Raw genomic sequence first — 16569 nt, forward strand, 5'->3', positions numbered from 1 at the left:
GCCGCGCAGCCACAACCTGTCGGCCACCGTCCAAGCGCTTACCGGGGCCGGAAGTGACGTTGCGCACCGCTTCCGCTTCCGGCTCAGGCTGCGCGGCGGATTTCGGCGGGTGTGAGCAGTGGCGCGGCGCTGGCGGTGAGTGCGGACGGGCGCTCGGGGGCCGTGCGCGGCGGGGCTGCCTCGGACCCGACCCCAGCCCGTGCGGAGCAGAAGCCGTGCTTTGGGGCAGCTCAGTCCCGGAAGCGAGCGCCGCGGTCCTTCCCAGATCCCAGTGGTGCAGGATTCCTCTCGCAGGGGCTCCCACCCCGTCCCTCCCGGGCCGCTGCCGGCACCCTCGCCCGCACGGCTTTGCCTCTGGCTTCGGCGGCCTCTGGGCCATCGTCGTCTCCAAATCAGTCAGCAAAGAGGTCCCCAGGAGACTCAGGCTTTATTGGAAGCCTTCTTTGTCCAAGGCCTTCAGTGGCTTTCCTTGCCTTGCTCGTACGTCCTTCTCGCGGCTGGTCTGGCCCTGCACGCTCCGCTTGCCTTTCCGTCTCCTGCAGCCGCTCAGCGCTGTCAGCGCCTCTTGTAGCAGCTCCTGTGTTGGCAACCTGGGTTCCAGCTCGCGCTGACTCTCTGCCCTCATGTTTGGAGACATCTGCACCTAGCCGGTGTTTGGTGCTTGTACATTGTGGACTGTAATTACATCCGGAGAACCTGTTTTCCACCCCCAAGATCACAGTTACAATTAATTCATTGGTAATTAGCTGTGGAGTGTGGGCTGGGTCTGCTTGGTGTTTTGTTTGACTTATGGTGTCTTCACTGCAGCTGTCAGCACAGGGGCTCCTAACCTCTTTTGGGTCACAGAGCCTTTGAGGATCTATTGAAAAAGCCTCTCAGGAAATTCACAGAGAGACTTGACTTTGATAACAGTTTTTTGTTCATGAATCTGAAGTTAAGAACATGACGTAGATAGATTGAAACATTTATGTGAAGCGTGTAAAATTTGCTCATCTTTATTTTTTTAATCTATAGTTAATTGCCACTGTGTGTTTATTCACTCCCTTTTATCAGCACTGTTGATGGTGATGGCTAACTGGGCCAGTCATCAGTGAGAGAACAAGCTGCTGCTCAGGCCACTACTGTCCCCTTGGGAATATAATATCTCAGTTATGACTTTGGTGCCCGAGGGTTCTGTATCTAATGGGAGACCATGGGACAACTGGTTGACAGGGTAGACTGAGCTGAAGTGGAATCCCACCCAACTCAGATGCACAGGAAATGTGTAGCAATTTTCCCCAAAGCTGCTGCATACACAGCCAAGCTTGGCCAAGAGAAGGAAATGTCCTCGGTACCAGAGTGCAGAGAACACACAAACCTGAAACCGCGCAGGATTTGAGAACCAGGTGTGGGCCTCGTGGACTGGAACAGTTTAATACCCACCTGGGACAGGGGGCAGTAGCTTAGGCCCGTGTAGATCAGGTCCACTGGTCTGCCCAGCCAAGACGAGAAAATTGTCTGCCAGCCGCTGGCCCCGAGCCCTGCGTGGTGATGTCGCCCGGGGTGAAGGAGGGCCCAGGCCTTGGAGTCTGCACTGTGCACCTGCCCGCTCGGAGCTGAGGAGTGGGCCTAAGAAATAACAAACCCTACCAGAGGGTGCCGCCTGCAGGGAGAGGAGAACACTCCAGTGAGCCCTACGGGGAGTAGACAGCCGGCTGTCGGTGGTTATGGTGGGCTACGAGGGCCATCGTGTGGCCCACATGGTGATTTTGTTTCTCATAGACCTGACATTAGCCAAAACTGGTTGCTTTCAAAATTTCTTATTAAAAGGGTTTTGTTTTATAAATAGCTTTCCTCCTGTCTTTAGGAGAACATACTGTGATGTCTCAGGGCCAAAACCATGAGTGAATTTCGGATTCACCACGATGTCAATGAGCTGCTCAGCCTGCTGCGTGTGCATGGAGGGGATGGGGCCGAGGTTTACATTGATCTCCTGCAGAAGAACAGGACCCCATACGTCACAACGAACGTGTCCGCACACAGTGCCAAGGTGAGTGCCCATCCCCGCGCTGCTCTGTCGCTGGGCACAGAGCTCACCTTCCTGGCTCCTGGGTGGTGCTAGCAGCGCAAGTGATGATGTCAGACAACATGGCAAGTGCTTTCCATGGACCAGGTGTCTGCTCAGCTCAGTGCTTCTGCTGACGCAGTGGCCACACTGAAATCTCTTTAAAGTGTATTGTTTTTCTTTATTCAAAAAATATGTGGTCCAAAATCATAGATCTGCAGTAAAAGGTAACTTTGAAATCTTTTTAAAAACACATTAAGAAGCTTCAGTTATTTAACCAGTTTAATACTGGCACAGGATAATTAGAAAAATTCACTGAGTCCTGGCCAGTGTTGTTAAATGGTTAGAACATTGGCCAGACACCAAAGGGTTGTGGGTTCGATTCCTGGTCAAGAGGGACAGGACGTATTCGGATTGCAGATTTGATCTCCGGCCCTGGTTGGGGAATATGCAGGAAACAACCAATTAATGTGTCTCTCACATTGATATTTCTCTCTTTCCCTCTCCCCCTCCCTTCCCTCCTTTCCACTCTAAAAATCCGTGGAAAAAATATCCTTGGTGAGGATTAACAAAGAAAAGAAAAAAGAAAGACTCACTGAGCACACTAATTGAGGAACACACGTTACGTTTAATCTATTTCAAAGGGAGCATTAACAGCCACTGGGAAAACTTAACCCCTGAACCAGTACATGATAATAAATAAATTCAAGAAGGAACAGAAAAATTAAGGCATAAGCTACCAGGGGGAAAATTCATGGTTATTCTGTGACATATGGCTTGGGAAGGGAAACCTTGGAGGGAAACGTTTTCACAGATTATTTGAGGAGTTTTCTTAGTTTTATTTCCGCAATATATGATTTTTTTTTTAAGATTATGTGTATTTATTTATTTATTTTAATATATTTTGTTGATTTTTCACAGAGAGGAAGGGAAAGAGTTAGATAGCCAGAAACATCGATGAGAGAGAAACATTGATCAGCTGCCTTCTGCACACCCCACACTGGGTGATGTGCCGCAACCAATGTATATGCCCTTGACCGGAATCAAACCTGGGACCTTTCAGTCCGCAGACCGACGCTCTATCCACTGAGCCAAACCGGTTTTGGCTCAGCAATATATGATTATTATTTAGCCTACCTAATTTTACTCCATTTGGTTTTTTGTGTTTAATTTTCTGAAAGTTCTTAGTGATCGTCACTAAATCACTTGTATTTGTTCTTTTGAGGTTAAAATAGCAGAATTTTCTCGTACTCCAGAAGACTTTCTGAAGAAATATGATGAATTGAAATCGAAAAACACAAGGAACCTTGACCCACTGGTGTACCTGTTGTCAAAGCTCACAGAGGACAAAGAGGTAACTGTGGTGCTCTGGGTCAGGCACATCAGGGAAGGCGTGTGGGGAGCTTGCCTTGTGGGCAGTTCGGCGAGTGTTGTAAGCACACAGGTTTGCACGGTGGGGGTAACGCCTCGTGACCCTGCTGTCGCAGGTGCCCCTCCTGTTGCTCCGCCCGCCGGCCAGAATGAAAATAGCTCAGAGTGGTAGTCAGGAACACGGGAAGTACTGACAGTTACTCAGGGTGGGGGGAGAGCTTTTTTGTTGTTGTCTTGTGCTGTGTTTTTTGTTAGTTTAAAGTTGTGTACTTGATGCTAAGGAAAGCACATATCGAGCTGGATGAGCCGTGGCACATGGGCGCGCTCAGGAATGCATTAGGTCCTTCCTCCTGCTTCCCAAGCTCAGGGTCTATTGAGAGGTGCAAGCCAAGTACAGATAGGGGGCCAGTCATGTGTAGAGAAAAAGCAGTGTCCCTGGGAATGGAGTTTGGGAATTGGCTGTGAAAGCAGCTATAGTGTCCCTCCTTGTGAGCAGAAGAGTTGAACCTGGTGGCAGGAAGCATTGGGAGAGCAGACTGCAGCTTGAGGACTGACGGGAGCCCCTGCTCTCGTGCTTCATGTGGTCCTTGGGGCTGGGAAAGCGAGGGGTGGGGTGTCGGTGCCAGGCAGAGTGCAGACGTGTGCGGCCCCTTGTCATTCAGGGTTCTGTGTGCGCAGACTCTGCAGTATTTACAGCAGAATGCGAGAGAGAGAGCCGAGCTGGCAGCCACGGCGACCGCCGGCAGCACCACCAGCTTCAGCGCCCCCGCCACGGCCTCCAGGATCTCCATGCAGGAGCTCGAGGAGCTGAGGAAGCAGCTTGGCAGCGTGGCCACGGGCTCCACGCTGCAGCAGGTACTGTGACCCGCCGCCCACAGGCCCACACACACTGCAGCGGGGCGGGAGCGCCAGCAGAGGGTGCACGTCTCCCCGACATCTGTTAAAGATGAATCTGAACGTGGAGAGCTGATCGAGCCCAGCGGGGTGTGGACAGGATCCTGGGCACGGTGAACGGCAGGAAGTTCTGTCCCACCCAGGCAGTTGTGTGGGTTCAGCCAATGCAATTTCCATTTCCCTCTGTTAATTTTTAACCATTAGTTCTTTTTTAAATTTATACCTCATAGACATTTTTCTCTAGATCGTTTTCTTCTATACTTACTGCTCTTCCTTGCTTCTGAGTTTATGTACTGCCCTCTCCCTTTGATGTATGTCATCCCCTCACAGCACTGCCTCTGGCCTTCCAGCCCCACAGAGCTGTGTCCCCGTGAGGGTGTGCGCTTAGTGTGTGCTTGCTGAGCACAGCAGCTGTGAAAGGGACAGTGGCCAGCACTGGTGGGCACGTGCCTGTCCACACCTCACAAAGCCCTCACACCGACACCCGGGTGACAGATGAGGAAACTGGGTTGGCACCTGCCCTTCTCACTACTCCTGAGCCAGTGCTTCTGAAAGCCACCTCCATGGCCCTGGTCATCTTCTGGCGGCCAGTCCCTCAGGAGGACACTGCTCCGTGCATGTGCCTGGAGCCAGCCTTTGCTGGTGTGGCCCTCTCCATTCGTCCCTTGTACCCAAGGGGCTTCCCTTCTCCAGCCATCTGTTTCTAGGGCCTGTCTTCACCCAGCAGCTCATGTCTAGACCTTGAACTGCCAGGAGAAAGCACAGGTGTTCCGAGGGTCAGCCTGCCCTGGTGAGGTGCCCTCACTGCCAGTGCTCCTTAATATGTGGGCCTGCACAGACCGACACCCTGTCAAGGGCCTGGGTCCCATCTCTTTTGCCCCCAGCCCCTTGCATGGGGACGGACTGGGAGTCATTTCATTGATACATGTACTTATCGAACCCTCGTGCTCAGTGATGTTAGTTTTAACTGTTTGTACTAAAAGTATCTCTTTGTTTTTCACTTTAAAAAAAATTCTCACCAGTCTCTGGAACTTACAAGAAAGATGCTTCGAGACAAGCAGAACAAAAAAAATTCAGGCCAACGCCTCCCCGTCTTCCCTGCCTGGGTGTACGAGCGGCCCACGCTGGTCGGGGATTTTCTGACCGGCTCAGGCCTAAGCACGGACACAGCTGTGCCTATAGGTACGTGAAGCAGTTACTTCTAACTGCCTGTGTGGTGACTCCATGGGCAGGTGGCCACTGTGGTCAGAGCCCGTCCTGTGCCCACAGGTAGAAGTGGGGTGGGGTGTGTGCTGCCAGCATGTTTGTAACTGCAGATGTGGTGCTGTGTGATCATGCTGCTGGGCCGTGGTCTCGAGGGCCCCAGGGAAGCTTGTGTATGGGCAGCAGGGGTGATTCTCAGAGACACCTTTCTCCTGGTGCTGCCTCTAGCTCCCATCTGACCCAACAGATGTCAGGGAGGACACTGAGGGTCCTTCTAGGGCTGGGAGCTGCCTGGGCCCTGAGGTCAGTCCCAATGGCCTGGGACTGACCTCAGGTCTGTTGGATGGTATCTCATTGTGTGTTTAGTTTATGATAGAAATTGTGTTTTAGGTCTTTAAGGAAGACCTTTTATCCCAGAGCAACCAGACTTACTGAGTGTAACAAACACTGCATGCAGACCCCATGGGACATGCTTTTCGGATTCCTGACTGTTCTTTTAAGTGCAGGCAGGTCCCTGTGTGTAGAGGTTTCTGCCTGCCCAATGCTTTCAGGCTCCGGTGGGCGCCCAGCCTGCTGGATGGTCAGCGCTGTTCCCCCTGGTGGTTTGGAATCTCGGCCTTTGGTGCCCTGATGGGATCACTTGAAGCCAAATGAACAGCTAGTTCTTACGTCCGTAGTTATTTGAGGCGATTAGAGGAGAATGAGTGAGAGCTTGACTCCAGCAGGTAGATTAGGTCAGAGAGAGGCAGTGGGAACGGGGAGCTCTGAGTCAAGGCGTGTGGCCCCAGCTGGTGTTTGCCACCCACAGGCTCCCTGCCCCTGGCCGCCCAGGAGTCGGCCGTCGTGGAGGACCTGCTCTACGTGCTGGTGGGTGTGGATGGCAGATACATCACCGCCCAGCCCCTCACTGGGAGGCAGAGCCGGACCTTCCTCGTGGACCCCAACCTGGACCTGTCCATCAAGGAGCTGGTGAACAGGATCCTCCCGGTGGCTGCCAGCTACTCCACTGTGACCAGGTAGGCGCTGCACACCGGCCTTCTCGGGCACTCTTGGCCCAGAGCCTGTGCCAACCAGCTTCACTCCTGGCACGATGTGAAGGGCCTGGGGACAGGTGCAGGGAGCCCAGTCCGGGCCTGAGAGCGGACACAGAATGTCTAACCTCATCTGCAAACGGAGCTCGCAGCTTCTCCAGGGTGCTGGATACTTCCTTTCCTCGTAGGTTCATTGAGGAGAAGTCTTCCTTCGAATACGGGCAGGTGAACCACGCGCTGGCGGCTGCCATGAGGACCCTGGTGAAGGAGTACCTGATCCTGGTGACGCAGCTGGAGCAGCTGCAGAGGCAAGGCCTCCTGTCGCTGCAGAAGCTCTGGTTCTACGTGCAGCCGGCCATGCGCACTGTGGACATCCTGGCCTCCCTCGGTACGTCTCCCCCAGGCCAGGTAGTGTCGCAGGAGGGACCCCTGGGCCAGCTTGCTAGTCATTCGTGTCTTGCTTTTGTCACTGTGGTTGTGAGGCCAAAGCTGTGGAGCTTCAGGTTTTACTGATTCTCGGGAGGAAACCGGAAGCTCTGCACCTACAACTTTGGGTGTGTCCCATAAGGAGCACCCGTCCCATGGCGAGGTTGGAGGCGAGGCTCTGCGTGGCCTCCCCCTTCTCCGCACTGAGCACCCCTTCCCCTTGCAGCCACCTCGGTGGATAAAGGTGAGTGTGTTGGGGGGTCCACCCTGAGCCTCCTCCACGACCGGAGCTTCAACTACACGGGTGACAGCCAGGCGCAGGAGCTGTGCCTGTACCTCACCAAGGCCGCCAGCGTGCCCTATTTTGAGATTCTGGAGAAGTGGATCTACAGGGGGATCATCAATGACCCGTACAGGTAGGGCTGGGACTTGGGGCCGGGACGTGGAGGGCGGGCAGGCAGCTCTTCAGCTCATTCTGTTGTGCGGTGACGTGAAGGACCCAGGTTGGACTCTAGCTGCCTTTGTGTGGGCTCCTCAGTGTGACGGATATAAATGCATACGATGAAATATGTCAGCTCTCAGAGTTCTGTTAGGTTGAGATTTATTTGTCAGAACATTATACACTTGATTTTAGCCAAAAGGCTAAGGAATGTATTTGTCAAAATATCTTTTTTTATTATTATTATTTATTTATTTATTTTTAATCCTCACCTAAGGATATTTTTTTCCCATTGATTTTTTTTTTTTTTTTTTTTAGAGAGAGAGGAGGGGGGAGTGAGAGAGAGAGAAACATTGACATGAGAGAAAAACATCAAATGATTGCCTCCCGCATCTGTCTGAACAGGGGCTTGGGATAAAACTGCAATGGAGGTACATGCCTTTGGCCTAGAATCAAATCCAAGACCCTTAAGCCCATGAACCGACGCTCTGAGCACTGAACCAGATGGCCCAGGACTTGTCAAAATAGACTTGTGGTCTAAGAATAGTCTCTTTTCTAACGACCCAAATAAAAGCTGTTGCGATGGGCTGAGTAAGGAATGCAATTTTGAGGTCCTGGTGTGTAGATGATGTGAGGTGTCAGCTCTGGTGGACAGGAAAGCGTCCCCAACATGTCCTATTAGCCACATGCATGGTGGAAGGACAGGCTGGTTCTGTTGAGAGGTGAACCAGCCTCCCAACCTGCTCTGTGACCCCAACTCTCTCTGTTCCCAGGTCACCTTGCTAGCCCAAGTGAGGTTGGCAGGTTTGATTAACTCACAGTTGAGAATTAACGGTAGTGAGACTGTGCTTGGCCTCCGTGGTTGGCCTCCATGATTGTGACCCAAGATGCCTTTCTGTTTTCAGCGAGTTCATGGTCGAGGAGCACGAGCTGCGGAAAGAGAAGATCCAGGAGGACTACAACGACAGGTACTGGGACCAGCGGTACACTGTGGTGCAGCGACAGATCCCGTCCTTCCTACAGAAGATGGCGGGCAAGGTGCTCAGCACAGGTGATGCCTGGGGCGGGGGAGGGGGAATAGCAGGCCTCAAGAGGGGCCCATCCTCCCGGACATGCCCAGTGTCCCCTGTGATTGTGTCCTGGGGTGGGCAGGGGTGGGTAGGCAGGCAGGCGCCGGGCTGTGCAGGCTGTGTCTGGTTCCTGTGGTCTGGTTGACTGCATTTGTTCCCTGAGCCTAAGAGGTTGTCTAAATAAGTGCCTCTTCTTCCTCATAACTATTGCATTTTTAGAACTCTGTTGCTATAAAGGAAAACTTGCTCACAACACTGCACCAGATTTACACACCAACACCCAGGTCCCCAGTTCTCTGTGGGCAGCAGCTGGGTGTCCTGCAGTCTGACTCAGTCCAGACACTACCCGATGCCACGCAGGCCCCATAGGTTAAGGGCTCAGTCACTCAAGACTGTCCCACTTCAGATACCAGCCGTGAGTCCCAGGCCACCAAGTTGACTACAAACTGGGGATTCCCATGGCCCCTCCTCACGTTTGATAATTCGATAGAGCAGCTTACAGAGCTCAGGGAACCAACTTAGCAACTAAGCTTCTGGTTTATTATAAAGGATTTGATAAAGGATTCAGATGAACAGCAGGTGAAGAGGTTTGTGGGGTGAAATCTAGAAGGATCCCCAGTACAGGAGCATCTGTCCCCAGAGAGCTGGGGTGCACCACCTCCTGGCAGGTGGACATGTTCACCAACCCGGACGCTCTTCAAACCCCTTTGTTTAGGGTTGTCCTGAAGGTCCCATCCTATGGGCACAATTGGGTAAAGCAGTGGCCACTGGTGATTAGCTCAGTCCCAGCCCCTGGCCCCTCCCCAGACATAAGGGCAAGGTTAAAAGTTCCAGCCTTATCATCACTTGGCTGGTTCCTCTGGCCACCAGCCTCACCTTCAGCTCTCTGGGGCCTGCCAAGAGTCACCTCATTAGCATAAACTCAGGAATGTGTGAAGGGGTTTCTAAATAATAAAGATTTCAAGGGTTTTAGGAACTCAGTGCTGGAAACAGATGAAAACCAGTATTGATTGTTATATCACAATATTGCACACATTATAGGGAAAGCCACCAAGGACACAGGCCCACTGGGTTCTTAGTCACCCCACGGGGCCAGGAGCCTGACTTAGAGACGTGAATGGGGAGTGACTGAAGATGAGCTGGCAGCAGGGTCTGGGCATTTGGTGAGCCCGGGGCTGTCTGGGACGGGTTGGAAGATGGTTTAGAAGCTGGTTCTCAGGGCTTGAGATTGCTTCCGTGCTCTCCATTAGAGAAATCGGATGTAAACAGTCACGGCAAACCACTGCTTCCGACCTCGGCTGGTCACGGTGGTGTCTCCACTATGGCTAGAGCAGGCTCCAGAGTGGTTCTCACAGTCTGTTCTGTGCCCAGTCCTCTAGCTTGTGTGTGGCCACTACAACAGAATTCTTAATTTTGCCTCCATCTCTTTTCAGGAAAATATCTCAATGTGGTCAGAGAGTGTGGTCATGATGTCACCTGCCCAGTGGCCAAAGAGGTCATCTATACGTTGAAGGAGCGAGCATATGTGGAGCAGATTGAGAAGGCATTCAACTACGCCAGCAAAGTCCTGCTGGACTTCCTGATGGAGGAGCAGGACCTCGTGGCGCACCTGAGGTGTGCGCTTCTACCCTGTTAGTGCGGGCAAACGTGCAGAAGGTTTGGCCAAGACACGGAGCTCCCAGCAGTTCCATGTGTCGTTTCGCAAATGGGCACATGGTCAGGTCATCTCCAGTCTTACTGCCTGACACCTGTGGACACATCCTACCCAGCCTGCTCCCTGCCCAGGCTCCTCCTTGGCTCCCACAGTGACGCCTCTGCACTTCCCTCGTTGGCCTGCAGTGACCCCTTTATGGCAGCTGTCCTGCAAGTCCTGGCACAGTGGTCTTGTGCCCCTGCCTGAGAGAGCTCATTGCAGCTCATCATAAGCTGACCATGCATGTCGCTTTGCATGCATGGGGCTGGAGCCCTTTGTGTGCATGTGGCTTTTTCTCGTCAGTCACCTGCCCCCGTTTCTCCAGAGTTTGGGCTGGCCTGCATGCCCGGTGGTCTCACTGATGTCTGCCTGTCACCTCTCCAAGGTCCATCAAGCGCTACTTCCTGATGGATCAGGGGGACTTCTTTGTGCACTTCATGGACCTCACAGAGGAGGAGCTGAAGAAGCCAGTGGACGACATCACGCCCACACGCCTGGAGGCGCTGCTGGAGCTGGCCCTGCGTATGAGCACCGCCAACACAGACCCCTTCAAGGACGACCTCAAGGTGGGCCTTCACCTGAGAAAGATGCTTGAAATAAAGCCCAGGAGCCTGGCCAGTGTTGCTCAGTGGTTGAGTGTCGACCCATGAACCAGGAGTTCATGGTTTGATTTCCAGTCAGCACACATGCCCGGGTTGTGGGCTTGATCCCTAGTAGGGGGCGTGCAGGAGTAAGCTGATAGATGATTTTCTCTCATCACTGATGTTTCTATTCCTCTCTCCCTCACCTGAGATAATAGTCTATTTTCCCCTTTCATTGTGTATTAAACTGATTTTTGTGGGTTGAACCATCCTTGCATTTTAAGTCCCACTTGGTCATGGTGTGTAACCCTCTTACTGTGCAGCTGAATTCAGTTTGCAGCGTTAGGGATATTTGCATCCCTGTCCTTCAGGGTCATTGGCCTGGAATGTCCTGTGGTGTCTGTAGCTTGGTTCCCAGGTAACACTGGCCTCATAGATTGAGCTGGGAAGTGTTCCCTCCTCAGTGTTTGGAAGTTTCAGGAGGAATGGTGTTAGGTTCTTTAAACGTTTGGTAGAATTTTCCATTGACGACGTCTCAGTCTCCTTGCTGGCTGCAGGTCTGTGCAGAGTGTCTGTTGTTTCTCAAGTCAGTTTGGTCATTTGTGTACCTAGCACAGGTGCTAGAATTAGCTTTCATGATCCTTTTCATTTCTGTAAGGTTGACATTTCTGTAATGTCTCTGCTTTCATGTCTCAGTTTCTCATTTGAGTCTTCTTTTTTAGTTAATGTGGTTACAAGTTTGTTAATTTTATTGATCTTTCAAAGAACCAATTTTTGGTTTCAGTTTCTCTGGATTCTTGTTTTGCTTGTTTTTCTTTTTAGAGAGAGAGAAGCATGGATTTGTTCTTATTCATGCACTCATTGGCCGGTTCTTATATGTGCCCTGACTAGGGATGGAACCTACGGCCTTGGCTAATCAGGATGGTGCTCTAATCATTGAACTACCCGGCCAGAGTGAAAGTGGTATTATTTTTGAAGCAGTATTTATTGAATGGTTGGTATTTTTAAGCCAGCCTCCGAGATTTAGAACCCATCTTTAGAGGAACTTACCTCAGTCCTGGGTTTGCTTTTCTAGCTGAGATGCACGGGTTGGGTAAGGGTCACGACTTAATGCTTTTTAAATATAAGTTATTTTAAATTTTAAGTGAAAAATTTTGTGCTCGCTTTGGCAGCATGCATATTAAAATTGGAACGACACAGAGAAGATTAGCATGGCTCTGCACAAGGATGACACACACATTTGTGAAGCGTTCCATATTTTTTTAAAAAACACACTTTTTTCAGTTACAGTTACCGTACATGACTGCACTGCCTCCAGGTGAGAACACAGCGATTAGACATCTGTACACTTTACGGAGGGATCATACTCCATGTCCTTCTCTTTCTCTCCCCCAAGATTGACCTGATGCCTCATGACCTCATCACTCAGCTTCTGCGGGTTCTGGCCATTGAGACCAAGCAGGAGAAGGCGATGGTGCAGGCCGACCCCACGGAGCTCTCTCTCAGCGGCCTGGAGGCCTTCTCTTTCGACTACGTGGTCAAGTGGCCCCTGTCGCTGATCATTAACAGGTGAGTGTGGGCCTGGGCACCAGCTTCAGAGAATAGTTTGCAGGGAGAAGGATCAGAGGTGCCTGCCCCCGGCGTTGTTTTGTAGCCATTTGTGTGCTGTGGGGGTTACCTGGCAGCCTGGTGCCCTGGATGCAGAACGGTGTGTCTGACAGCCGGAGCCTGTATATGATGTCAGGTGTCGGTGGGATCCCATGCCCTCTCCTCCGCAGGAAGGCCCTGACGCGGTACCAGATGCTGTTCCGGCACATGTTCTACTGCAAGCACGTGGAGCGGCAACTCTGCAGCGTCTGGATCAGCAACAAGGCCGCCAAGCAGCACGCACTGCACTCCGCCAAGTGGTGCGTTCTCTGTCCTCACGGGGAAGCGGTCCTAGGTGCACACCATGCAGTGCAGGGCTATTGCCGACCACCAGGTGCACCGGCCCTGTCCCCCAGCCGCCTGCACAGACCTGTGGGCCTGCCACCACCCCTGTGTGGGCGGGAGCCCTCAAAGGACCGTGAGCCTCCTCCTGGGATGGGACCCTTGTGGTTCAGCACTCATCTGTTTAAGCCCGAGGCACTCTGCTCACTGGTCTGCGGCCCCAGGGGTTGCTGTGCCTGTGTCTGAGCCTCAGGAGCTACATCATGGGTTGTGCTCAGAGCAGGGGTACCTGCCGACCACCAGCACATGCTGCGGCTGGGTGGGTGGGGAGCAGGAGAGTTCCGTACAGGTGCCAGCTCCATAGCGCCGCTCGGATGTCTCTGTTCACCCAGGTTTGCCGGCGCCTTCACGCTGCGACAGCGGATGCTGAACTTCGTTCAGAACATTCAGTACTACATGATGTTCGAGGTCATGGAGCCCACCTGGCACATCCTCGAGAAGAACCTGAAGTCCGTGAGTCCTGACTTTACTGTGACACTTGGGCTCTGCAGCGACCAGGCCCTCACATTCAAGGCCCTCAGAGAGGAAGGTGCTGGGTGGGTGTCAGGGCGATGCCACCAGCGAGGCCTCATCGGGAGAAGCTGCGCCCCTGTACACATGCTCTCCTTCCTCACGTGACACGGGGGGTTTGTGTGTGTGTGCGGGATCTGCCCCAGGACCGAGCTGTTGAACATCATGGGTGCCTTGTCCTCTGGGGGCCCTGCACTCCCCCCAGCACGTTTTGGGCCCTCGGGGGCTTCTCAGCCAGAAGAACCAATTGTTACCAAATTCCAGAAGCAGGGAGTGGCAAGTGGCAGTGTTTCCTTCTTGCTTCCTGTCGTTAGGAATCAAAGCTTGGACTTTGGGCATGTTCAGTATTATTGCCTTTGAGTGGTGTAGGAGTTTCCCCCAAAAGACCACAGGGCCAGTTTTTAACTGGGACTAACACAGACGTGCACAAAGCCAGGGCTGAAGCCCCGGGCACACGACAATCGGGGTGCTCCCGCAGGCCTCCAACATCGACGACGTGCTGGGCCACCACACAAGCTTCCTGGACAACTGCCTGAAGGACTGCATGCTCACCAACCCCGAGCTGCTCAAGGTCTTCTCCAAGCTCATGTCCGTGTGCGTCATGTTCACTAACTGCATGCAGGTGCGTGCCGCAGGCCTGCCCACCCTGTCCCTCTCCGTCCGTCTGTCCGTCAGGCAGCAGGTGTTCCTGAGTGTCCTTCCTGAGCCCACCTGGCCCGTGGGCCGGACCCCGGCTGCAGGTTCTGTCCTGGCCTGTTCCTGAATACCTGGCTTCCTTTTGTTAGAGCTTACTGATTCCATTTTTATTGGGCGCCTGTCAAAAGCAGTGGCTCCAAAGCAGTGGTACCGAAAACAGTGCCAGGAGGCAGAAGGGGTGACGTGGGGGTTCACAGGGCTGAAGGCTCCTGGGACATCTGAACCAGTGGGAAGGTGGAGTAAGCCTGCGATGGGATGGCTGATGACCAAGGGGTCAGGAGTAGGTGAACTCGGTTCTGTAGATATTTAGGAGCCATATTGGGTTGCAAACTGGAGAACACCATGGGAAGCGAGTGTTTCCAGAAAAATAGGCCCATAAGCCTGGAAATGGTGAGGCCCGTCTGCAGCCTCCCTGAGGGCCCACCCTCTAACCTCGAGTCTGCAGGTGTCCGGTGTGCAGGGGGTCAATGGGAGCAAGTAGGTTGTAATGAAAGGTTTTTGGGGCCCCCAGAGGTTTACACAGAGCATGCGATTGGACGACGAGCTGGGCCGCCTGACTCTGGAGCATGGCACGATGCAGGGGCCGCCCACTGAGGCTGAGCGGGCGGAGGAGCGCACCCGGAAGGAGCTCGCCAGGAAGGTGCGTGGCCTCGGGGGTTAGTCCAGCGGGTCCTCCATTTTCCTGAGAGATTGGCAGTGTTAGGATTCTAACACTTAAGAACGAAACCTGCTACTACCCTTTCGTTTCTGCCTTTTGTTTGGTTAAAAGACAACCATCTTAAAATTAGGTTCCAAACACAAGCCACAGAAATCCCCTCACCCTCAAACCCCAGCCCAGCTGAGCGCCAGCTTGTCTGCACAACAAGCTGTAGGGCTGCCCTGCAGAACCTGGCGCTCAGCAAGCGTAGGTTAGAGTTTACTTACATGAAGGTCAGGCCGCTCTCAGATGCCAGGATGCGGGGGTGTGTGTGGGTGTGTGGGTGTGTGTGCACGTGTTCATGGGTTCAGGTGCCAGCTCCAGTGGTCCCTGTTTTGTCCCCCTCACGAGCAGGAGAGAACATGGACTGTACTGAAGTCTGAGCTGCACAGAGAAAACCCTGGTGCCCTGTGAGAGGCCCAACTGCCCGGGGCGGCTCCATCCTGTGGTCCCAGGAACTTTATTTTATTTTTTAATATATATTGATTTGAGAGAGGGAGAGAGAGATAGAAACATCAATGAATGATAGAGAACCATTGATCGGCTGCTTCCTGCACGCCCCGTAGTGGAGATTGAGCCCACAACCTTGGCATGTGCCCTTGACTGGAATTGAACCTGGGACCCTTCAGTCCACAGGCCAATACTCTATCCACTGAGCCAGATCAGCTAGGGCGGTCTCGGGAACTTTTATGGTGCCCTACCAATACTGTTATCACTTGGACACTCCCTGAGGTCCGTTCTACTGGAAGAACCTAAAAGGACGGTAAAGGCGAGCTGGGCTCCTGTCTTCCAGCACCTGGCCGAGCACGTGGACACGCCGCAGCTGGCCTCCAGCTTCGAGGCCACCATCAATAAGTTCGATAAGAATTTTTCAGCCCATCTACTTGACCTCCTGGCCCGGCTGAGCATCTACAGTACCAGCGACTGCGAGCACGGCATGGCCAGCGTCATCTCCAGGTGGGTGAGGGCAGCTTTCCTGTCCTGGGCACTGTCCCTGCCCCCCTAGACTGCGAGCCCCAGGCTCCCTCGCTGGCTCCCTGCCGTCTTCTCTCACCTCACCCGCTTGGGTCACCACGGGCGACGTGAGGCCAGTTCTGCTCAGGCCTGAGGGTGTCTGTCCTTGGCCTCCTTACGCTGCTGCTGGTCCCCCGTCACTCCCTGAGGTGACAGCACGCATCTGTCGCCTGGTGTGCATTCCCCAAGCCGCCCGGCAATGCCCCCATCGGTCCATGTCCACAGGCCTAGGTCAGCCTCACTCTCCGTGGTGCTCCCAGAGCCAGGACCCAGGGAGGACCCCCTTCAGCCCTCTATCTTCCCCCATCAGCAGTGTCCCCCGAGTCAATGAGCAGTGAGAGGGGGCCAGTGGGAGGACGGGGATGGGAGGGTGTCCCTGCCGCCTAATGCCCACACGCTCCCGCTCTGCCCTCACCCTTCAGGCTCGACTTCAACGGCTTCTACACGGAGCGCCTGGAGCGCTTGTCTGCAGAGAGGAGCCAGAAGGCAGCCCCCCAAGTGCCCATGCCGCGGGGGCCCCCAGCACCAGCGCCCAGGGTCGCCGTCGCCGCCCAGTGAGGCCCTCGGAGCCCTGCACCACACGAAGGAGGGCCGGAAGATGAGTTCGGGTTTCTAATAAACTTCCTGAAGGACGTGTTGGTGCGCTGTTACCATTCAGTGTGGAGTCTCAATGTTTCCCCGCTCAGCTTGTCTTTCTCGGGCCGAGAGCCTCCCAGACCAGAGTGGCACTCCGGTGGGGTGCTTACCTGCGAGCTGCTTAAGTAGAGCAGGGGCACTTCAGGAGGTTTTGTTGTTGGCCTCAAAGAAAAAGGCATTTGAGCAACATTAGGGTTAATGGCCAAGGTGCCTTGTGGAGCAAGTCCCTCAAACCCATGTGCTGGGTTCGCTCCTGGCGCTAGGGGGCAGCAGCT

General features: G+C 53.6%; 1 protein-coding gene across 3 annotated transcripts; it reads left to right on the top strand.

Moving 5' to 3' along the window:
- Nucleotides 1-2: 2 nt before the first annotated feature.
- Nucleotides 3-16292, top strand: TUBGCP2 (tubulin gamma complex component 2). Of its 3 annotated transcripts, XM_084904427.1 has the most exons (19): nt 48-135; nt 543-738; nt 1847-2029; nt 3270-3398; nt 4094-4270; nt 5332-5491; nt 6321-6528; nt 6732-6931; nt 7196-7385; nt 8314-8459; nt 9912-10092; nt 10557-10737; nt 12149-12321; nt 12531-12659; nt 13074-13194; nt 13730-13873; nt 14459-14587; nt 15438-15601; nt 16081-16292. In XM_084904427.1, the coding sequence occupies exons 3-19, from the start codon at nt 1880-1882 to the stop codon at nt 16214-16216; spliced, it is 2718 nt and encodes a 905-aa protein (XP_084760553.1). In that variant the 5' UTR covers nt 48-135; nt 543-738; nt 1847-1879; the 3' UTR covers nt 16217-16292. The 3 variants fall into 3 exon arrangements, with proteins under 3 accessions (XP_084760552.1, XP_084760553.1, XP_084760554.1); XM_084904426.1 differs by lacking the exon at nt 543-738 and having other exon boundaries at nt 3-135; XM_084904428.1 differs by lacking the exon at nt 543-738 and having other exon boundaries at nt 85-135; nt 4078-4270.
- Nucleotides 16293-16569: the final 277 nt, after the last annotated feature.

Source organism: Pipistrellus hanaki (genome assembly GCF_964339955.1).
Source record: "Pipistrellus hanaki genome assembly, chromosome: 14".
Taxonomy (NCBI): domain Eukaryota; kingdom Metazoa; phylum Chordata; class Mammalia; order Chiroptera; family Vespertilionidae; genus Pipistrellus; species Pipistrellus hanaki.